Source organism: Anoplophora glabripennis, unplaced genomic scaffold (assembly GCF_000390285.2).
Source record: "Anoplophora glabripennis isolate ALB-LARVAE unplaced genomic scaffold, Agla_2.0 scaffold661, whole genome shotgun sequence".
Lineage (NCBI taxonomy): Eukaryota > Metazoa > Arthropoda > Insecta > Coleoptera > Cerambycidae > Anoplophora > Anoplophora glabripennis.
Genome location: NW_019416768.1, coordinates 96,685 through 122,037, shown reverse-complemented (window position 1 = coordinate 122,037; position 25,353 = coordinate 96,685). Strand labels below are relative to the sequence as shown.

At 31.8% G+C, this 25,353-nt stretch overlaps 2 protein-coding genes across 7 annotated transcripts in view; one reads left to right on the top strand and one right to left on the bottom strand.

Moving 5' to 3' along the window:
* LOC108914956 (NAD kinase) overlaps positions 1-15,932 on the top strand; it is a 72,473-nt gene extending 56,541 nt beyond the window's left edge. For 5 of the 6 annotated variants that reach the window (XM_018720890.2, XM_018720887.2, XM_018720893.1 and 2 more), the window contains 6 exons: positions 2,489-2,618; positions 4,064-4,361; positions 7,011-7,178; positions 7,300-7,502; positions 10,991-11,073; positions 15,066-15,932. In XM_018720890.2, coding sequence (XP_018576406.1) covers positions 2,489-2,618; positions 4,064-4,361; positions 7,011-7,178; positions 7,300-7,502; positions 10,991-11,073; positions 15,066-15,270 — 1,087 coding nt within the window. In that variant the 3' untranslated portion in view covers positions 15,271-15,932. Of the gene's footprint in view, positions 1-2,488; positions 2,619-4,063; positions 4,362-7,010; positions 7,179-7,299; positions 7,503-10,990; positions 11,074-11,235; positions 11,319-15,065 lie in introns of all 6 variants that reach the window. The other variant, XM_018720888.2, reaches the window with a different exon arrangement.
* A 4,902-nt stretch (positions 15,933-20,834) lies between these two features.
* The window catches only part of LOC108914954, a 28,145-nt gene continuing 23,626 nt past the window's right edge, over positions 20,835-25,353 (bottom strand). The window contains exon 3 of the mRNA XM_018720885.1: positions 20,835-21,602. Within this exon, the coding sequence (XP_018576401.1) occupies positions 20,946-21,602 (657 nt within the window). The 3' untranslated portion in view covers positions 20,835-20,945. The remainder of the gene's footprint in view (positions 21,603-25,353) is intronic.

The following is a 25,353-nucleotide window of genomic DNA, read 5'->3' as shown; positions in this document are numbered from 1 at the left end:
TCTGAGACAGCGCACATCTTTTCACGCGTTTAGCAGGTACGTAATCTGATAAGCTCGACATTTTACCCAAACAATATTATATCCACTGGCACAATAGTCACTAAACACAAGTCGAATTTTACTCTACTGCACTAGCACGTCTTCGTATATTCAGCTCTAAGACTGGATTGATCTGTCACAATACACTGGCTCCTGCCCTATGATGTATCCAGTAAAATATACTAATGTACACCCATTACCTGTTAGCATTAGTGTTACCCGATAATTACCTGAAACGAAATATTACCACGTCCTTGGCCGGTTCTTATCTCGGGGTTTTATTACTCTCTTTCATTTCCAAACAGACTTTAATGCATGTACTAAAAGTATTTTGGGGTGCGATTATGTTTATTACCCGATTTTCTGTACGTTCAGAAGGCGTGCAAAATTCAGGAAATGCAAGATAAACATATGAGGTATAAATACACTTTTTTCCTTATTTTTGAATATATTGTCAGTTGTCTTATATCCTGAAGAAAACATATATAACTGGTACAATGAAGAGATATTGTTTCTAACTTAGATTTCTAAAATGCTGGTAAAAAAATGCGCATATAAACGCTTATATTATTGAGATAGTCGGAAATTACCAAATGACTTTCATCCTTTGTTGATAAAAATATTTTGCAAGGAAAAAAAATAATTATTTTTGCGTGCAAGTTTTAATTGTTAATATTTTTTAAAACATTATCAATAATAGTCCATGACTTATTCTAATCTCTGTATTGTGTTTAAGAACGTATTTATCTTAGATTCGTGGCCTTAACATGTGGGAAGCCTTTTGGTGAAAGTGTGTTTCAAAAGGTGGGAAAGGTTGGACATTGAGGTGTATATTTTATATAAAAAATGATCTATTTTAACTTTAATTAGGCCAAGGCAAATGTTTGCAAAAGGCAAAAATTGTAGATTATTTTCTTAAATGAATATCTAATAATACCTACCCACTTCATATCTTTTATATTTTATTTTTTATTGATTTCTTAAACACTATAATTTCAAAGGATAGTATCGATAAGAAAAATATGACGTCTTACAATAGGCATTTTGAGGAAATTCTGATATACTTGTAGGAACTCGTATTATTATCGCGAATCTGTTACCTAATACAATTTATAAATATTGCGTTTTCATTGAAGTTACATAATATTTGTAATTAAACATAGGAAAATTTTAAATTCATTCAATTGAGTTCTCCTTGGGAGAATAAGCTTATTTCAATGATACCTCAAATGACTGTAAACTTTGAGTTATGATATCTATATCTATAAAACGTGACACTAAAATATAATGTGTGCCATTACGTAAATGTGATTTTTAGCACAAATAGAACAAATAACAAATCTTTAGGTTTTCAACTTTAGAACGCAGCACAGTGCTCTAGTGTAAATTAATTTACAGGTTTGATAACATATTAGGGATACATATTTCAAATTTGTAAAAAAAAAGCCAAAGAATATCCTGCACACATTACTAATAAATGTAATCAAATAATCATATTAGTACTAGTTGCAAATAATGATAATGATAAAGCCGCAGTTACATACACAGGATGTTAAGGTTTTCCCTTTGTGCATATATTGTTTCAAAATAAGGAAGTTAAATATCATTTAGATATGACAATCATGTCAGAATTTGATATAACTGGAAGAGTACTGTTCATCATAAATAGGTACCTACTTTATTTTTTTATATGTAGACATTTTTAAACTTGGTGATTTATTGGAAGACTTCTTAATTAGAGCCTTGCTTTGTAACTAGAATAGTAATTTTGTTAACTTCTGCTGTTCGAGACAGATTGTGTTTTTTTGTAGAGTATATGTAGGTGTATAAATCGAAGAATCTATACTATTTTTACAAAATAAAAGTAAAATTTAAGTACCATAATTTAAAAATTTTCATTTTAACAGATTTTAATATCTTCCTGTTTATGTGCTTTTATCTTATCTTATCTTTCTTAACATGGTTATGAAGGCAGATTACAAAAACAAAAATAAATGTTATTTATTTTCTTTATTTCTAAGCAATGACATGGTTGATTCCCATAATATATTTGGTTGTTGTCATTTAACAACGAAATATTATTAAAATATGTACCCACCTCATTGAAAATTCTTTAGGTAATTATGAGAACAGTGAATATAAATTTTAATTCGAATTTTAACTAAACTAAACATTTGTTGAAATAATGTTTTCATTTAATTTTTTTTGTTTATCATTTTAATAAAAAATATATCAGGTGAATCATTGTTATTTTACTCTTTAACACTATTGTTTTCCCATTAATCTCAAAAAATTATACATATCTTGCTAAATATGTTATTAACTGTATCCCATAACAACTTGGTGCATACAATATATTTATTGATTACCCAGTTATAATCACAATGATGATTCAAGTATTCATTTTATTGAACGATTACTATTTATTATTAATTTTTTTCTATTTCAGGACTATCCAAGACCCAGCTAGTCAAAGACTGACTTGGTATAAACCACCGTTGACAGTTCTTGTGATAAAAAAAGTTCGAGATGTGTCTGTATTGTCCCCATTTGTTCAGCTTGTCCATTGGCTCATTGAGGTACGTATTTATTCGATATGGGATGAGTTACGAAAAAATGTTTTATTTTAACCCTGTTTATTTGCATAAAATATTTAAATGTATTTCGATCATAAGTCTTAGGTTTTTAGAGGGGGTAATAAAGAGTTGAAGAGGGTGGAGAATACATACAATGGTCACATAGTAAATATTTGTCTATTTATTATTATGGCGTTTTAATATGTGTCTCTAAAAGAAAAATATAGGCACCTATAATAAATGTTCTACTCCTGTCAGGACAGTTCAGGAATCGAATATTGTGATGGCGATATGATATGATTCCTGTTTGTTAGTGGTCACTAAATGTAAATGATTTAAAGCATATACCTAAGCTTCCTATTATCGTGCTACTTTATGTCCCAATAATTATTTAAAACATGTTTATATTTGAAAATATCCCCTTCATTTGTCTTTAAACATGATGTGATGTATCTATATATCATCAGATTTATATATCAAATATTGAAGGTCTAAGCATTTTTGTTGATTCTTATGTCTGGGTACTAACAATCCAATATATCAGCCGGTACTGTGCTGTATTGGCAAGCAAAATAGCAAAACGGTTTACATACGTAGCTTTCTGTTAACTGATCACAAAATTAAATACTAAAATCTATGTATTTTTGTACTGTTCTTGACATTGAAAGATTAACATTGAAATGTCAATCCCAGGTGTGTAATAGTCATTAGAGGCGAATTCGCAACATACCAATCTAGAACTTTCATACTCACAATAATTTGTGAACTCTTATCCATGGATACCGATCGCTTCAGCCAATACTGTACTATAGTACTGATGAGTAAAATAGTAAAGTGTCTCATATGCCTAGACCACCGGTCTTCAAACTTTTACGACTTGCGGAACCTGGCCAACATTTCCATTTTTTTTGAGGAACCCCCACACCTATAGAAATTTTCAAACACATTTTTACTGATTATATATTTATAAATACTATTAACAAAATAGATATTCCACTAAGTAAAAATTAAACTAAGACTTTTTAAAGTTTTAAATATGATAAATATTTATCAGATAATTTTAAAAAAGAGTATATAATTATAATCAGTGACTGGGTTGTGCTTTTTGACTGAATCGCAGAACTCTCAGAGAAGTTGTGGGGAACCCCAGGGTTGTGCAGAACACAGTTTGAATACTTGCTGGCCTAGACTAATACGAAGTGTAAAAAAATTCTCACATCATTTTTTGATTTCGATTATTTTATGCGAAAAAAGTACAAAACGGTATAGTTTATGTAAATTTGTTCAGAACTATTGTTGTTTAGAACAATTTTTCTGACAATGTATGATTCTTTGATATTTTCCAATGTAATAATCTTTTTCAATAATAATTTTAGTTTCAGTATATTATTACTTATTATTTTCTGTCTATCACCCTGCCTTCATATAAAAATAGGCCATTGTTTTAGGAGAAACGAATGGTTGTATTTGTGGAAGCCGCCGTGATGGAAGACACTCAGTTGGACCAGTACAAAGCGTTCCTGAAGATTAAAGACAAACTCATGACGTTTAAGGATGGAAAAGACGATCTTACGGACAAAATAGATTTTATTATATGTTTAGGTGGTGATGGAACGTTATTGTATGCTAGTCAGTTGTTTCAACAATCCGTTCCACCAGTTATGGCATTCCATTTGGGGTCTTTGGGATTTCTGACTCCCTTCCAGTTCCATAATTTCCAAGAACAGGTTAATAATGTTCTTGAAGGTAAGTTGGATTGTTAGGCAAATATTTAATGATTTTCTATTTCTTTTTAAAACTTGAGTTTGTTCTACTCTTCCATGGATATGTATGTGTCATATTTGTTCCAGTAATTCAAAATAAGTAGTGCAGAATTTTGAAGTCGTTTGTTTAATAATTAAAGAAAAGTAGTATAAACAAGTACTTCAGATAAGAAAAATAATTGTTCACAAAGCAGGAACGACTAAATCACGTGATCAGCAAGTAGATATAAAAGTTGACAGACATCTTAATCATTGAGAATTAAAATAATAATTGTCGACTGTACCGCTTTCATTGAATATGCAAAAGAAAAATTTAATTGCTCATTTTTTACCTAAGTTTTCAAGGTGATTAGAATTATCAGTATAGACTTTCAAAATATAAAATATTGTGACTGGGTGATTTTTAAATTGAGTTCTTTTTAATATGATAATAAAAAAAACATTTTTTAAATAAGGTTTTTTTGAAAACTCAAAAATAAGCAAAATCTAACAGTTTCACTTAGATAAGTTCGGTGCATCTACAGAAAATGTTTGAAGTTATTACATCACCATTGCTTTCATTCACACAAGCTATCATTCTGCATATCCACAACTCAGTTAGAAGGGAGCGTTTTCTTTAAATTATATCCATGGCATTTTCTATACGTTTTACATAAAACTTTTCGTGTAAGCCCACTGGTAAAAATTGTGTTAAATACAATTTAGCGGCTCATATTGGTCCATAGTTATATAATTCCTCACTTCTTGTCTAAAAGAAGTCAAGTACAGTAGTGGATCAGATGGATTGTCTTATATTTAATATCACTTTCTTAAGTAGTTCAGGCTAGCAATTTCGCAAAAACTAATCTAAGCCAATAAGTTAACAAAATTAGCCAAAACATATAAAAAAAATTCTGTTGAAAATTGGGTTGGCACATAATGTGAGATAATAATGTTCTCTTTCTCAAGCCTCTCGAACAATTTGAACAAATTTATGAGTTGCCAGATGAAATCAAAGAGGAAAATGCTTAATGTACAATCACGATGTTATTGCAGCATTTTGCTAACATTCCCCATATTCGCAACACTAATATTTCAATTAATTCATCACTCCTGTGATATTGTTTAAAATCCAAACTGCCATTACTTTTATGATGTGTTACCTGTATAAGACAAAAAAAAAACAAAAGAGATACTTGTTTACTTAACAGACCTAATTCCTTAATTTTCGTTGAATTTCCAGGTATTAGTTAAATAATTGAAAATTATGAGACTACACAAATGGTTTTTTCATTATTCTGGAAAATTTAATATTTGTAAGCATTGTTTTTGTTGATGTATGGTACATAAGTGCATAAAATTGTAGAATTTATGTACAAAATGTACATATTTACATTTTCCAAAGAATGTTGTTGCTAAAAAATTGTAGGAACCATGGCTGTAGATATATGCCTGGAAACTAAAATGGGAAAGTATTTCAGTAATATACAGGGTGTTCCAATTAACTCTTCCTACCTGGAAAATATCGGAATTAATAAAAAACAAAAAACCTGAGACACGTCGATTTTCTTTTCAAGGGGGACACGTGATGGTGTAAGTTTTGCTGTCTTGGAAGCTACTCTTAGGCAGGGGCGTAAAATACCCTTAAACTTAAAATGGCACCCTATGTTGAGTGACGCCTCATTTTAAAGCTTTTTCAGTTCTGCTCACGATGACATAATATTCTCAGATAACCCCTGAAAAGCTTCGAAATGTTTGTTCGGAACTGAAGAAAACATTTTATTATTGTATGGAAGCGGAGGGAAACCAATTTGAACAATTAATAAAATAACATTCATTGATATTTTATCTTATTCTTTAAGTAATGATTTTATTGTCTTATCCAAACCAAAATTTAAAAAGTCATATGTCCTCGTGAGCATAATTGAAAAAGCTTTTAAAGGTGGTGTCAATCAACACCCCTGCCAAAGGGGTAGCTTCCAAGACACCAAAACTTACACCATCATAAGAAAAGAAAATCGATGTGTCTCAGATTTTTTGTTTTTTTTTTAATTCCGATATTTTCCAGGTAGGAAGTTTAAATTGGAACACCCTGTACACTAGAGTGCAAGTAAAGTTTGAACATTTAGGTCCAAGTTTTTAAGTCACTTCTAAACGTTTTTGTCAAATTATTTAAATTTTTAAAACTCATGATTGTTTTTATTTTATTAAATTTAAATTTGAATGTGTTGTTGGATATAACAAGTATTTTCATTTGAGTTAAATGAATAAAATGAAGTAAGATGGATTAATTATTTTCCTGCAATAACTACTGTTTGATCCAAAATTAGTTGTAAATCGTTATATAGACATTTTTTAACCATTTAATCGTATTAAATTATTACTGAGAATGTCACTTTTGCATGGAATTTTTCATCTCTGTGACAGCAACAATAAAAAATGCACTGGAAAGAATGTGTATGTTATTAAGGAAGCGATTAAAAGAATAATTTGCTATATAATAGTTCATTTTGTAGTAAATTATGTAGGAGTAGAAAAAATAACATTTCTTATTCAAGATGAAACACATTTAATGCGGTTTGTTAAACTATTGTGTTCTAATAATAAAAAAATTAAATTTTCATCTTTTACTGCATAATATACTACGTTTTAGGACATGCAGCTTTAACATTAAGAAGTCGCTTAAGATGTATTATTATGAAAAAAAGCGATCAGGGTAATGCAGGCGATAAATCAAAATTGAAGAAAATTCCGACTAATTTGTTGGTCCTAAATGAAGTCGTTGTGGATAGAGGTCCTTCTCCTTATTTGTCTAATATAGGTAAGTCCATACAATACAGTAAATAAGTATATATTATGCTTAAAATCATAAATAAAAAATTCATTTTAAAATGGTAGTGATCACAAATTTTGTTTGTCGTTGCAAAACATTTTTATTCTAGATCTCTTTTTGGATGGGAAACATATAACGTCAGTTCAGGGTGATGGCCTAATAGTTAGTACGCCGACAGGTAGCACTGCTTACGCGGTTGCTGCCGGTGCGTCAATGATTCATCCTAGTGTGCCTGCCATCATGGTAACTCCAATCTGCCCTCATTCCTTAAGTTTTAGGCCTATCGTAGTTCCTGCCGGAGTTGAATTAAAGGTGAGCTGTTAATTAAGTTTTTATAGTAATTAAGGTACCTAGGGTGTTATAAGGTTAATGCATCGAAGCCTACAACTGAAAGCTTCTGGCCTAACTAATGTACATTTAGTGAAAGCGTTACTATCCTATGACACCCATGGTCCCATCAAGGTTTAATGTTCTACTATAATAGTCCACTGTTTAATTCAAACATTTATTTACATAGCTTGTACGACGTTTGCAGTTTTTAATTGGGTATTTTTGCTATATTGGAAAAAAATTAAATAAATGATTCCTTGAAGCAAAAGAATCAGTCAAGGGGTTGATTTTATAAATTTAGTTTTTCCTAACCAGAAATAATTCACCTATTTAAAAATTTTTGTTAACTTAATCGTCCAGTAAAATAAAAACTAACAAAATATGCTATAAATAAATAATTACAGACATGATAATATTTTATATTTAATCCATCAATAAATGCTATTTGTATTTTTTGTATAGAAATGATGTATTTCTTTGGTTAAATTTCTCAAATTTTGTCTATACTCTGTTTGGAAATGAAAGCGAGTAATAAAACCCCGAGATAAGAACCGGCCATGGGCGTGGTAATATTTCGTTTCAGGTAATTATCGGGTAACACTAATGCTAACAGGTAATGGGTGTACATTAGTATATTTTACTGAATACATCATAGGGCAGGAGCCAGTGTATTGTGACAGATCAATCCAGTCTTAGAGCTGAATATACGAAGACGTGCTAGTGCAGTAGAGTAAAATTCGACTTGTATTTAGTGACTAAAGTACACTCGTTTTATTTTAAAAAAGAAATACCAACGCTAAACAAAATTTTAAGTGAACTTTCAGAGGACAACGATTTGCCAAAAATCAGTAGAAGCAAATTATGGGCCGTCTTACGAGAGTTGAATTTTTCCTGGGAAAAACAGAACAGGAAGTCAGTTCTTATCGATAAAGATGAAATTATTTGTTGGCGAAGATCCTACTTAAGATCAATTAGAAAATTCCGTGACGAAGGGAGGAATATTTATTATCCAGACGAAACTTGGGTCAACGAGGGATATACTGTAACAAAAGTATGGCAAGATAAAAATGTAAAAAGTTTTCGACAAGCATTTTTGGATGGACTTTCAACAGGGTTCAAGGCACCTTCAGGTAAAGGGTGAATATTAATAGTGACACATATAGGTAGTGCCAGTGGTTTTGTAGATGTCGGTTTACTTTTATTTGAATCTAAAAATACAGGTGACTATCACGAAGACATGAACGCAGATGTTTTCGAAGAGTATTTTACACAGTTGTTGGATCTTATTTCTCCGGGGTCTGTAATTGTCATGGATAATACCATTCACGGCAGACCGAGCGGACGCCTACGACTGCTTGGAGGAAAGCCAATATAATTCAATGGTTATCTGGAAAAAACATTTCTTTTGAAACAAATATGGTGAAAAAGGAACTTTTGACACTTGTCAATCTTAATAAAGATCAGAAAAAATATGTTATCTATGAAATGGCAACAAATCGCCAAATAACGGTACTACGGTTACCACCTTGTCACTGTGAACTTAACCCAATCGAATTAGTCTGGGCGCAGGTAAAAGGAGATGTAGCGCGAAATAATACGACATTTAAATTAAGTGACGTGAAAATTTTGTTAAAAAATTCCTTGGAACGAGTAACTGCAGATAACTGGCAAAGATGTATACATCATGTACAAAAAGAAGAGGAGAAAATGTGGGAACTCGATAATTTAATTGACGTTACTGTGGAACCTATCGTTATCAATCTAGGAGACGAAGATAATTCATGAGAATATTCAGAGGATTAATTTTAATATACCTACTTTTTTATTTTCTTTATTGTACATTTATACAACACTACATTTACTCACCATAATTTGAATTTTCAAAATACATATATTTTTGTGTGGAATAAAAGTCTATTCATTAAATTTAAATAAATATTTTGATAATAATATTGAATAATTTTATTTGAATTACTAAAAACCCTCTTAACCCGGTTATGATGCTTAAAGTAGCCTCATGTTTTGAAATGCTATTTTTATATTATTTACTTATAAGAGAAATGAACCGAGAAATTGACGGATTGTCGTGGATTAAATTTTAGCTACCTGCTACAATTTAGTACAGTTCGATCGCACAAAGTTTTGTTAAAAGTAGACCTCATCTATACGGAAAATACATAATATAAAAATATTGAATATAAGCACCAGTACTACATTTATTTACGATTTGCATACATAATGAGCCTTTATTACTCTCTTTCATTTCTAAACAGACTATAGCAGTTTTTAAATATTTATAATGCCTTTCTCATTTAATATATCATAAAATAAAATGATTATTGCAAAATAACATTCTAGTAGGACCTTAAAAATATTTGTTTATAATAATATATTGCATAGAATTATAATATTTGCTAAGGATTAAACCAAATAAGTGGAATTTATAAATCTTTAAGACAAATGACATAATATGTAAATGTTTTTATTTTGCTTACATCCTAAATTAAAATTCCTTTATGATGGATTAAATTTTTGTTCAATTCCGTATAAAATTTCATAAAATCTTTATACAGGGTGATTCAGAACTTATCCAAAAAAAAAACAGGATGTACAGGGGACTCTTACAAATACAATTTTGTAAAGAAAAAATTAAAAAGGGCAGTTCGAAATGATTTAAAAATACACTTCTGCATGGCACTGGAAACTGGTCCATTGTATAACCTGACCTGGCATAATGCGCCTGTTACAGCGGTAGTGATAAAAACAGACAAAAACGTCAAAGAATTTTGCAATGAAAGGAATAAATAGAATTTTATAGCACCTATTTTATATCAGCAAATTCAACAGATTTTGCAGTTATTGTCATTATTAATTAATAAAATAAATTTGTGGTTTTAAATAATAAAATAATTTGACATACCTGATGTTAAAACAACTGTTCAAAATTTTGTCCACCGACGTGTAAACACAGTTTATGAACTAAGACAAATACTGTCTTGTTCACCATAACACAAATACTTCACCATAATACAAATGTTTTCTTGCTTCACCATAAATTAAAACGATATCTGTCAATTCCGAGTTGCTATACACTGAAGACATTTTTGACACTATACTAAAAAATTATTGTAAACACTATGGCAACGACGACTGTAAAATCGGATTTCAGTATTCGGAGTTGCTGAAGCCACGTGACTCTTTACGAGTATTACGAATGACGCTAGAGACTACAGTTGTCCAGTTATGATATTGACTCCATTTCTCATGCCGCATCTATTCCCAAATTTTTTTGGATAAATAGTGAATCACCCTGTACGCCTTGTGTATTAAACTGTTAAATATGAGACTACTGGAGAAAGACTAACATGACTTGGGGAAAAGTCATTGTAAATATTTAAATTTAATAGTTTAATACACAAAAGTTATTGGAGACTGTATATTTTTCATGCTGTAGTGATACCTTATCTTAGATATCAGTGTCCCCCGACAGCAGAAACACATCTTGGGTGTCGTTTGATGGACGAAATCGACAAGAATTGTTGCACGGTGACAGGTAGGCTACTTTAGAAGATATTCTCCAATGGTCAACCACCACCACCACTATTCATCCTCTTTTATTTCAGTCATTTTTCTTTTGACCTCTTTTTGCAGCTTGAGTTTCTTTGTCTTCAGATACACCATATATTTTTTTTGCAAAAAAACTTTTTCCTTGCAGATAGCCCCATCTCCTGAGGCTAGGAGTTCGAGTTATATTTGCTTTGATGGTCGGTATCAACAGGAATTGCACCCTGGTGAAAGGTGTGTTGTAACTTTTATTTCAACATGGGGTCCGTGTTTAGGTGTATGGCGGCAAAGAAAAAATATTGTACCAACTTGTACCATAGATTTGTAGTTGACACAGAAATTAAGAAGCAGTTTTTACGTTTGTAGTAATTGCAACTTATTTCTCTTCTTTAATTATTCTAGTTCTTTAGCCCAAAAAATACATGAAAATATTTTTTCTTTATTTACATAAACCTTGTCATTAACAAAAAATCATATGCAAGAAACAAAAATAAATTTTTTTGCAAAATTTTTATATGGCCGATACTTTTTACTCATTTCTTTCATTTGCTTTGTTTCTACAGGGTGATTTATTTGAATACGGCATAAATAAAGTGGCCATCCTCACCGATGGCAAAATATGAATTAAAAAATGTATATGTGAGAGATCGTTTGCAAAAAAGCCACTCTTAGCAAAATGTTTAAAGATTTACGTACATTAGGTACATTCGAGACATGATTCAGATCGCCGAATAAATTTTTGTGAATGATCACATTTGTCCCGTTGCTCACGAATTATGTTTGTGGCATTATTGATGACAAATATAATATTAGAATACAAAGAAATACTATTGAGGGTTGCTTTTGGTGTGCAGCGAAATGAAACTCTCTCAACGGTAAATAAAAGGTATTTTTTATTGAAAACACAAGTAAAGTAAAAAGAAATGTTGTTGGGGCAAGTGTTTGTTGGTGACTCCTTTTGTGGAGTCGCTCGCAGGTATAGTCTTTTTGATATCAATTGAAGAACCAACAGATTCACAGTATGTACCAGGTTCGGTCGTAGACGCAGCAACTTGGCATTTAAATATTTGAAAAACTTGTTCCCATATTTATTTAGCCATACCCATATACAGGTCTGGTCGAACTAAATGTGGAGGTGATAGAAATGAACATATAATAGATATTTTCTATACATTATATACAAATTATTATAATTTTTTACCTTTAGCAGAAAAATTTTTTAGGGACTCCTATGAAACTCATTAAATTTGATTGCTCATTTTTTTTATACATGTTCAACTGACTTCGGAAAGACTATATCAGTGTCCAGTCCCTGGCGCCAATCTGTCGGTTTTGCTGGCCACTTTTCCTGGAACCATAGTGTGTTACCTGCATTGCAGGTTTTTGTCTGTTTCTTGTCACTTGCAATTGTCAAACCGGTTCGGTGTCAGGCTGACACTCTTAACATGATATTTAAATGGGTCGCATGCAAACATGAACTCCGACAACTCTGAATTTTTACAAGTAGTCTCCTACTTATTAGACTAACCTCCTTTTAAAATATTGTTCCAATAAATCACCTTGTATAACTTTCACTGTCTGCTTATTTGTTTCTGCTGGAGAAAATGGTGGTGTGTGGAATTAATACATTTATTCATATACGGTGCCTTCGTAAAACAATGCATGTAGAGTCAAATAACTTTTTTTTATGAAAAATGGTTAAACACATGGTGTTTGTTTCATAATGGCTCATTTTATTGTAATCATTTGCGATTAAAACATAAGCTGATGTGTTTGAGCATTTAAAAATAAATATCTTCTCTACAGAATTTACACTTTATGGAAGCAGTGTATACTTATACTATAGTATCATTTAATTTTTTTTTTGTTAAAGTATTTTAAATATTTTTCTAATGAAAACTTACTTAGGATATTTTAAGTTTTTAAAGCCAAGGCATGTTCACTTTTTTTTTATTTTATATTAAACATGACTACCCTGTGTAACTTGCTCTAACATGAGCTTTATAGATTATATAGGATAATTCACAAACGGTGACCAAAAATGAAACCTCGTATTTGTTGGTGAATTTTAAGTAGTCTTTCATATAAATTTTTTATCTAGAACGCTTCGTTAAAAAAATACAGGGTGTTAAACTTAAACAATGTTTTTAATTTTTTTAAATTTAAAAACTAGTAAGTGAAATAATTTGAAATAGGGCACATGTATTTATGTAAACATTGTCCAAAATCTGAGGCCTTTTCCTAAAATTTAGATGCACCAGTGGCGAGGGTACAGGGTATCGGTGACATATTTTTTTAAATAAAATAGTACACCACTGCTTTATGGTAACAATTATGATATTTTCGGATTCGTCTTTCAATTTTCTACAAATTACTACTCTTTTATGTTTTTCGAGAAAATTCTGATTTTTGAGTAAAACTTAAAAAACGAACTGAAAACATACTTCGATATTTCAATAAAATGCGAATTAAAATTACATATTAGGCTGCGATAGCAACTTTGACATTCTGCCAATAATTTGATTATTATTACTGTAATTGTTTTTAAAATATCAGTTACAAATGTATGTATGTATGTATGTATGTCGGAGAGTGGTGAAATTGTTTTTCCACTGCGGCACTTAGGCCTTATTAGGCCCCTTGTACACCCTCCTTCATTACTCGAGTACTTTTCTTCAAACCATCCTATTCCTATGGGTGGCTTGGTGGCAACCATCCTATGGGTGGCTTGGTGACAAAATCTCGTACAGTGTATGTATGGTAGCATGAGTTACAGATTTTCTTTGCTCTCCTCTCATTACCATTTATTGGGGACCACACGCATGCGGCAAATGTTGGGCGACCCAGGTCTCTGGTAGGCTGCCACAGCCACGTCCCCGAGCCTGCCTTAGGTCACCCATCCAAATTCCAGCTTGAGTCCGTGATGCTGCCACAGCCACGTCCCCGAGCCTGCCTTAGGTCACCCATCCAAATTCCAGCCTGCGTCCGTGATGCTTGCCTCAGCAGATCGAAATCCACCGTCCAAGACACCCGGCTAGGCGGTCCCATCACTTACAAATTTTATTGTTATTATTTCTAAGCTAATTTCTAATTTCTGGATTGTTTAATTAATTTCTATAATGGAATATACCCACGAAGAGTTTGCCGATATTATTTTTATCTATGGACCTGTACATTGGCCTGCAAGACCTCCAGATCCCAACCTACTGAATTTTTTTCTGTGGGATGCTGTTAAACATTTCGTATACAGTGAACAAATTAATACACCTGAGCAGTTAGAAGAAAGAATAAATAATGCTTTTCATCAGATTCAAGCAACAATAAATTTTGAACATATTACATTTTTGTTACTAAAAAGATGTAGCACCTGTGTGCATGGAAATGGAGGTATTTTTGAGCATTTACTCAAATAAAATCATTAAAATGATGACTACTGTTATTAATTTTTTTATTTGAATAAATAACCGAATGCTTGTCATGTCATTTAAGTAAAAGTGTTTTCAGTTGGTTTTTTAAGTTTTACTTGAAAATCAGGCTTTTTTCGAAAAACATAAGAGAGTGGTAATTTGTAGAAAAGTGAAAGACGAATGCGTAAATATCATGATTGTTACCCTAAACCAGTGGAGTACTATTTTATTTAGAAAAATATGTGTCCTGTATCTCTGCCACTGGAAAATCTAAATTTCAGAAAAAGGCCTCAGATTTTGGACAATGTTTACATAAATACATGTGCCCAATTTCAAATTATTTCAAAAAATTAAAAATAATTTTTTAAGTTTAACACCTAGTATCTTTTTCTATCTTAAATAAAAACTTAATACAAAAGACTCCACTTAAAATTCACCCAAGAATACGAGGTTTCATTTTTGGTCACTGTTTGTGAATCACCCTGTATTTAAAGTGAATCATTATTAAGTCGTTTATGTTTAGAAAACAAAAATGTTTACTGTTTTTTCTCTCAGCTTATAATTATATGTTCAGTTTAAGGGTAACGACTTCCATTTATCCTGTTCCGAGCATATGCGCACAAGACCAAATTTCGGACTGGTTTGATTCTCTAGCCGAGTGTCTGCATTGGAATGTCCGGAAAAGGCAGAAACATTTGGATGAATTGACAGACCTTACGCACTCCAGCTCAAACGATACACTGGACTCACTAGATAGGGAATTAATCGAAAAGGAATAAAAAATTGTACTTAATAAATCCTTTTTGGAGCAATAATTTACAGTAAAATTTAAAAAAACATATTTGGCACTCTTTTTAAATTGTGAGGTTTTAAAGGGTTACATATGTCTGACAGATTTAATAATGACAAGGAAAAACTAGGTAAATATTTTAGTTTGCAAAAATGTATTTTTGCACAGTTTATAGTAATAACTGGTTTCATTGTACTTGTACCTCTGATTTAAGAGTAACACATTCATTTTTGCATGCCTTTTACTGCCTTCTTGTTTTACAAAATGTGAAGGTACAGTCATATGTCTTAAGTTTGTAATATTCATAAAACCACTACCGTTCTGTAATGAGTCCATAAACTTCTTAAATTTGCAGTGTATGTTTTACTCTTAAAGCAAATATTTATTAGCATTGTTAATTGTTTACAATGTAATAAAGTGTGATAAATTTGTTTATATTTTTGTACACTCAGGATAGGGTAGTAGCTAGATTTTTATAAAACAGTTGAATATAGTCGATTTGTATATTTTTTTATTATCGACTTTAAATTTTTTATAAGGAAGCACATAAATTTTTATATGAAGAATAGGACCAATTGTTGTGCCAATATTTTATTTGTAAAGCAAATTATTTATTTGTATTGATTTTAAAATAAAAGTTGTTGAACGAAATTGGAGTTTAACTTATTACAAAAATTAATCACACTTTAATAACTTTCAAGAAGCTACTCTGCAAGATATAACGGTAATTTTAAGGTTTTCTTGGCCTGTGCTGATATTTAAAGTGCAATGGTTTTTCCATCAGTTAACAGACGTTCACTTCCTTATCCTTGGCTATAAATCTATGACGCCTGCCTTTGTCATTCTTAGGCTAGGTTCTGTGGGGGTAGACCGCCTATCAGAACATCTAGGCCCACCCTAATATTCATTTCAGTCTTTGTTAATCCTAAGGCCGCTATAGATGGAACTGCTCCTTGGTGCTGTTCTGATGATGATGATAAGTGTCATAGTGGCATCTATAATTGGCCCCATTCAGCTCTTCTAAATATTTTGTCGTTTTTCACTGTCAGCATCTCCAGTGGCGACTACAAAAGCTTCACGTTCCAATACCACTGGTATAGTCTTTCTGAAGCCAGTTGAATATGTATAAAACCGACTAGCAATAAAATTTAATGAGTTTCATAGGCATCTCTAAAAAAAGTTTTCTGCTAAAGCATAAAAGGATAGCCCTTTTGAAGGGAAATGCGTCGATATAGGGTTTGGCCTACTTTACTTTGACAGGTGTGAAAAAACTAACGAAATGATTTTTCAACACCCTACATTTATGTTATTTTTTGATTAATTAGTAATAAATGTAGTTTACCACACTGACATTGTTTTTGGCATTTCAAATGTGTAGCGTAGCGCAGAGTCTATGGCTTGCTAGCCTGCATCACGCACAACAGTCTGTCTCCAGCCGTCATAGGGACCAATCAAGGCGAGCCTGCCCACGGCCCAGCCAGCGAATACGTCACCGTCGCACGAGTAAGAATTTTACATGTCCAGCCTAGGAGAACTATGCAGCTCGAAGCATCACCAGGGCTTACAAATTAAGCCGCCATCAAAGATTCAGTTCCTCACCAGCCGCCGCAGCAACCAGTCGAGCCGCTCCAGCCCAAGCTATGTCACCGATAGGAATTGGTAAGATTTTGCTAAACCCAGCCTGGGAGAACTGTGCAGCCGCCAAGAGCCACCGTATAAACATTGCCAACAAGCTGCTTTTGAAGAAGAAGTCGACATCGAGCCGTGGCAGCGAACAGTTGGGTCCATCTCCCGGTATCACAACAAGCCGTCCAATCCAGCCACCGCCGAAGTAAGTTAGGTTCTGCGCATACCGACCAGACGTGCCCAGCGAAGGAATTGAGTCAAGGTTTAGGAAACAGGTAAAGACTTGGTTGCTGTCCGTTTGTACTAAAACTGTAAATAAATGTAAATATTTATCAATTTGTGACTTTTATTCCTGTGTTGTCTAACTCTCTCTAGACCCTCTGGACATACCGTGTAGCCGCCCGAGTAGTGGTGTTTCTGCACTTTAAACAAAAACTGGTGCCCGAGGTAACCGCCGCCGCTCAACAGCGTCACAAAACAGAGAAATGTATTACTACTTAATTTAATGTAATGCAAAGAGTTTTTCAAAAACAATAACCTAAGGATTTTTAATTAAATAATTTTATGTGACTTAAAGATGTTCAAAGTGACCCCCGTTTTAGGCAATGGACGAGTCGATGTTCGAATTCATCCGTGGTATTTTCAATTGCCTCTGGTTAATTTCTTCTCTTTAAGTCCTCCATGATGTCTGGTCTATCAACGTAAATTCTGCTTTTTAAATAGCCTCACAAGAAATAATATAGGAGAGTTAAATTGGGTGCACGTGGTGGTCACTCAATGGCTTCTCTTCGATCTATCCACCTATTTGGAACAATTTCATGCAAATAATTGCTTACAGCAATTCCAAAATGAGAAGGGGCCCCATCTTGTTGAAACCAAATACTATCTGCTGGAACATCATTATGTGATTTTTTTAGTGTTAGATCTCAAAAAAATCCTTTGAACTGTATCGAACCTGATGAATCTGAAAATGAAAAGCTTTTCAGATTTCTGAGATTTTTTAATTTCACTAACCTTTCCTGTGCGACTAGACGAAATATGTGATACAACCGTTAGTTAAGCGCTTTAAAATTTCAATAATTTTTAAGGACAAAGTCTATCAAGATTTTCATTTTAATGGGTCTCAAAAAAAATTTGAAAAAACTTCCTCAACTCGGTCCTGGAGAATCGAAAAATGAAATCAGTGCCTTTGTAGCTTTTCGGATTAAGATGTTTTTGTTATGTTCGTCAAGAAATTTTTACAAAATAACTATTACAACTATTTCAAACTTTCTTTAGGCATTTTAAATTTTCTATGTAATTTTCACATATTAGATTACGTAATCCACCCTAGTCGTGATCAGCGGCATAAAATACATTGTTCACTGTATGGAACAGATAATTCAATCAAAGGCGCTTTTAAATTTTCACATATTTTCATGACCATTCAGCCATTTTTTTTTTAGAAATTTCGAATTATCAAATGAAATCAAATATCAATGGAATATAAAAACGGATTCTAATTTATATTCCGCGCCATCTACCAAGCGAAGGTTGCAATAATGAAATATTCCGTATGGGAAAGAAGGTAACTGTAATATACTGAAATATTCAGCTAACGATTTATATGTTGATTGAAATATACAATACGTTGATTGAAATATTAGTACGCTATTTCAGTCAACGCAATACGTTGGTTGAAATATTTCAGTCGACAATTTATATAGCTTAATTTTAATTGAGTTTACAGATAGTAGATGGCGCTCTGCGTAAAGATTTCAGAATAAAATTTGTTCAAATTATCGTGATGTGGGTTGGGGCAGGAGTTACCAAACTAGACGCCAGATGACACTATAAGCAATGAGATTTAAATTCGTAAGGCGAGGAATGGGTACGTTTCTAATAGCTGTTTTACATTGACAATTTATTGATCAATTAATTCATGAAGTCGCTTCATCAAGAAATTGGACAAGTGTAATGCACCAAATCTGCTGTCAAATAACTTCATGAATTTATTCATGGAGACTATAGTCTCCATGAATTTATTCATCAAGTTCTTAACGAATTAGAGCATGTTCTAATTTTCGTCAATTTCTTCGTGAAGTTCAGAAGTACCAACCCAACAGATTTCCAGTCTCAGATCAGTAATGAGGTTATGTTATTGGAATATGTAAATAATTGTGTGGCGTCCTACTAGTTTTGCATTGTCTTTACTGATTTGTTACTTACAAAAACTAATATTTATATAATATGTATCAGTACGGTACCGCTGTTGTCTCTACAATTCTGAGTGGAAAGGTGACATTTTTGAAATTTATTTGCTTCTTTGATTCATTGGTAGAACTGATTCATATGTCAAAAAACTTGTCAAAGTCTGTAGCAGTGCAAAACCACATTGCTTACCAATAAATTCTTGAATTAATTCATGAAGAACTTCGTCAATTTATTCATGAATAAATTGACGATGTAAAACAGCAATAATTGATCGGTTTCCGAAATTTTTTATTTTATTAACAGAACTTATAAAAAAAATGAATCATTCCTGTGTGTTATTGATTAGTAACCCAGTATACAGGGTGTTGTGAAAGTCCGTCAGAAATCTCCGGGAGGTGATTCTAGGGATTAAAATAATAGCAGTATGTGACGATTTTTTTTTCGAAGTGTCAATGTCTGCAAGTTTACAGCTTGTCAATGTTCAATTTTTTTTATTTTCTTTTTTAAATAACTTATTCAATTCAAAGTTCGATTTTCGTTACAATTCGTAACACCATAATTACTAATGATACTTATTTGAAGCATGACATAAAAAATTTGATGTTTAGTAAAACTTTAATAGCGATTTCCTGCTAAACGGTTACATTTATCGGCTTTAACAAAGAGTACATAAAATTTTGTGATATTGTTTCTCTTTTCAACAATGTTTAAATTTATGTGATGTCTAGCAAGGGAAAAGTTATGAACAAAACAAATTTTGAGTTCTAGGTAAAGTGCATAATGAAAATATTCTCTGACTGGTCCAATAGAGCTTGATCTACTTAGGGGGTATACCAAATAGAAGAATAATAGAACTTCAGTTATTTAAAAAGAAAAATGAAAAAAGATTAACTTTGACAAGCTGTAACTTGCAAACAATTGAAAACTCGCAAAAATCTGAAAATATTCCGCTTAACTTCATCCGCCTTGGAATTTAAAAATGAAATCGATACTTTTTAGATATTCGATTCTCTTGCAACAGTTTCCCAAAATACATGTGCAGTTTGCTTCATCGATCCAATTTACATACAGCGTCATCTACTGGACCAAGATCGTAATAAATTGGGGGATTCTCTATTTAAGAACGTAACTGTAATATTTTTTTGCCAATGCTTTAATTAAATTTAGCAGATGGCGCTTTCTATAAAAATACAATCGGCCTGGTGAGATTTTCGAGATTTGGGATAGTTCTGACTAATGACACTAGATGGCAGATAAGCGAATTACTTTATCTTTGGCGAAGTGCATGAGACCAGATACTCCGTATCTGGATCCTTCATCAGTTGGCTCACTTATGGCTTATGGCATACCGCTGAAGACTAATAAGTTCGAAACCGGTATGTGTCTGGTGGGTTCGAAGTTCGACGGACAAATGATTTAGTTGTTTACTACATATTGCTGGTATAATTCGATGGCAGATTACTCGCATAGTAATTGTTTTCTGCATTATCGTCAGTTAAAAAAAATGTAATTTTTTAATTTAATCTGTAGATTAATATTTTCAACTTATAGTTGCCTAGCTTGATTATATAAAATGAACAAGACCGTTATTCTTAGTAAGTAGTGTTCTTCGTAATGGAGTCTTGGGAATTTATTTTTTCTGTGATTTTAATAAAATAAGTATTTGAATAACTGAACTCGATAAAAAAAGTTAATTTATTTAGAATCCTTAACACTTGTTATATAATTCATTCATTATCGATATTTACACAATAAATAAAAACAAGTCTACAATATAACATCTCAAATTTATAAACAATAACTTATATATAAATTCACAATTATATACATTCACAAATCCACAAATTATGTAGTTAAAACTTTGCGACACTTGTATAAATCGTTAAATTGCAAATCTGGCCTGGTCTTACAGTTTACAACGTTGTTCTCATCTTGAGAACAGTTCTTTTTCTCAAAATATTTGCAGATTTCTCTAACTGCAATGTGGGAATTCAAATTCGTTAAGTCGTGTAAAGACCTAGCTCGTTTCGTTCCGGTATCTACTTTTAATGAAACGTCCTCCGTACTTCTCACTTTCCTTCCGTATTTGCACAGGGATTCGAAAAGGAAAAGCTTTTCTTTCACCGGTACATAGTTTTCAACGTTTTGGCATTTCTTTAATAAATCCTCAACGTGTTGTTCTTCTACAATAGCTACCGTTTTAGCAGTTCTTTCGGGTATTTTCGATATTGTAGTGCTGTTATCATTTGCTGTAACTGTAGTTTTGTTAATGTTTATTTTTTCGCAGTGGTTTTTACAAGTGCCACAGTTCGTTTCGGGTTTTGCGTCTACCGACACGCAGTTGTTAAAGTTCCAGTCTTTTTCGTAGCTTTCCTCTCTCCTCTTCCAGCAGTCTGCAATGGTCAAAATATCCAGGTACTTGATGGCATCCAAGGGAGTTTGACGGATAAGTTCAATGGCAATCGTTTTCACCCATTCGTCGAAAGCGCGTTGGCTAGCAGTCTGTAAGAGAGAAAAGAAATTATAAAATAATCCAAAATTAAAGAAAAATTAATCTAATTTATTTTAGTGCTGAACACTGGAGGAGTTAGCCATTCTCTACTGTAAAAAATGGTTTTCGTTACATCTTCATATATTTTTTAATTTTTTTATATTGTTTTTTTTTATTTTGGTATACCAACTATGTTCATAATTAGCTTTTCTTAACTTATATAATAAAATTATTTTGGAAAATTGTATATTTCTGTTATAAAATAAAAAGCTGTTATTAATTATTATACAATTTACTCAAAATTTAAGAAAATATGAAAATGTGTTACTTGACTGAATATACATAAATATTTCACAAAATGTCACAGGCGTAGAAGCTAGGTTTCATGAAAAAGGTTGATAATTTTAAGTATTAAATGTATGTATTATTACTCTATAAAATTTTGTGAAGGTATTATTATGCGTTCTTGAAATATAAAAATAAACTTTTTTTCTAGAAATTTAAAGGCCATAACTTGAAAATGGTACTTTGCTAAATCATGGTTAAAACTTTTTGCTTTTTTTACCTCGGGAATGTTTATGCGTTGGACACCCTGTACATTATGATGCCATCTTAATCTTTATTGAAAATTAAGTTTTGAATTTATTTCCATCATTTGTTAAGCAAAAATAAATAAGCCAAAACACTTTAATTTTTATTTAGATATTTTTTAATAGTTTTGTTAAATTTAACTTTAAACGGTATTTGAATCATATTGTCATAAATGTATTTTTTAATAACAACTTTCATTTTTTTCATTAGAATTAGATATAATTCATTTGTTGAATACGTTGATATGTGGGGTCATTTTCTCTAGAAATCCCTTTTTGTATGAATAAATTAGGGATCTCTGTTTCAAAAACATTACTTTATTTGAAAGTTAAGTTACTATATTATAAAAAATTATTAACATTATAGACAAAAAGACAATAAACGTTCAAATTGAGCATCGTTTGTTGTTTGGCAATACATTAAATGACGACCAAATTCTTTTTGTATATTTCAGATGCTTCCATTGAAGACCACGATAGAGCACCTCTACATTAGGCAGCATCGTTAGAGATTTTATGTCCAACGTGATTCTCATGCGGTAGATAGGAAGATACGATGTAATACAGTGGCCAGCCCGGTGACCAGACTTAAAGCCTCTCGATATTGTCTTGTAGCACTTAAAACCCGTTTACATGCGTGCACATTTTTCACGCCATAGAAAATTAGAAAAGTACGATTAGAAGTAAGATAAACTATAGGTATTTCTTCCGAAATGATTAAAAATGCAGAAAATGTTTACTATTTAGAGTACTGATAAGCAGTTAGTAATTACTGCTCACTTTTAATATTTATCACCATTATTGATGTTATTTAATGCATCTAAATTTTCGTTAAAACGTCCAATTAAAATTAAAAAAAAATTAAAATGATGTTTTTTTGAAATAATTCATTCATAATTCATAATAATCCATTGAAATTTGAAAAAAAATAGGCGTTATTTAAACAAAAAATTATCACCATATTAAAATTGTTATAAAAAAGATCTGAAAAGAAAAATTGACCTGTCAGCGTTTTTCATGAAATTTATTTGTTATATATTCAAACTTGTATCTTGCTTCACACAGCGTGTGATAATTTAGCGAAATTCGTTTTTTTAAACATTTTAAATTAACAATCTCTTTACTCAATGAATTATTTAAAAAATTGGAGAAGGAAGTGCCATAATTTCCTAAAATTGTGATGCCCTTTTAAATGGAATAAAATGGCTAATTTATTAAAGAAATACAACAAAACCCAAAATTTATTGGTTTGGACCACAAAAGAATTATCCATTATTGCAGCTCATTTTAAAAACAACCTATCAAGTACCAGTAGTTGGTACCAATTTCAGTGTGCAAGTCATTATCTGTAAGTGATAAGTTGAAATGATATTGACACATAAATTCTGAAATATGAATTGCATCCATCATTAAGTAAACAATATCATTTTGCTTCGTAGATATCTGTCAAGAATTGTTTAAAAATATAATGTATGATAAAAAAATAAAATTAACAATAGCCTTTAAAACTGTTGAAATAATTATTGTTATAGATTTAGCTGCTTCGATTAGATAAACTGATCTTATAAGCCATGCTATAAGATCAGTCAAAGAAAGGGCTGATGCTTACCCGCAAATTTGAGTGTAAAAACACCTCTTCACGATGCGTCATGCTGGCCAATGGCCATCGTTTAGAGAGGGTTTACTGGCCTTGTTTGGCCGTAAGTGAATGTTTACACAATACAATCAAGTTAGTGGTGGCTGGTAACCACAAATTCTAAATTACCTCGAATTTTTTGCTTGCAACATCGTGTACTTACAGCTGTTTCAATTTACGCTTTTAATTATGATACACCCTGTATGTTCTACATTTTACCCTTCCTACAACATACTAATAGTTTTTGTCTAGACAAGTAAAACCAAAATAAATAATAAAATAAAAATTTTCCCAAAGTATCTATAATCATGTGGTTTCCTAAATCATAAAGGTCGCTCATGTTGTTCGATTAAACAGCCCGCGCGTCATTTAGAAAGGTCAGTTTTCGTGTTGTTAGTCCTACCCACATTCTAAATGTCAAGTACCTATCTTAATTGTACAACCAATTCAATTGTTCTTATACAGAACAAAGAAATAACTTTTTACGCTTATCCCACCGAGATATTGGTTTCCAAAATGAACTACGCATTCTTCTTTACCACTCGATTCCCTATTAAATAACACCGACGACGCGATTTGCAATTCAGAGAGCTGCCAACGCAATGGCGTAGGACCATTAAGGAAATAATAATTATGTATTATATTAAATACCTCTTCGATAGTTACACGTATTTTTTTGTTAAAACAAAAATCTTTCGAAACTGAAAATTTTCCATGAAATTACATATTATATCGCCACGGTAGCGCAGTCGGTCGAGAGTGCGGTGGCAAGCATTTCTCGGCTAGGCTTCTGGCCCGGGTTCGCTCCCCGGTGTCGGCACTGGCAATGTCGATGGATAATGGGTGTTTGTCTGCGTTTTTTCAAGTGTAGCCCCCTTCCGCACAAGCCTTTGGCTTTTGGATTTGGGGGTTGTCTCATTTCTGTGGTGTTTTATGTTTATATATATATAAAATAATTAGGTTCAAATAACATGTATGTTGGTGTAATAGGTATGTCAGTGAATAGTTTGTTATTAAATAATAAACAATAATTATGTGTAGGATGGTTACCTGTCACCTTAAACTGTGTTGTCTGATACAGGTGTAAGCTGTTATTATTATACTTAGTGGGTACAGAATTGTATCTATTGGGGAGAAAATATGACTAAAATGTATATATTCTTCAAATATTAACAAATTTGCTAAAAATAATAGTAATGCTTAAATCTGTTTAGAATTAAGTCAATTTGGGTTGGTGGTTCTAAAAATATTGCAAGAATTTATTTATTTTGTACCTGTTACTGTTAGGTCACTTAAAAATGTTAAGCTGGTTTATTTAAACTAATTTATTTATTGTATTTACTTAACGTTTTCCATGCATTGTATTATGTCTCAGGAGAAATGAAGCATATTATTATTATTATTATTACTATTACTATTACTATTACTGTTACTGTTACTATTACATTACTATTACTATTACTATTACTATTACTATTACTATTACTATTACTATTACTATTACTATTACTATTACTATTACTATTACCTATTACT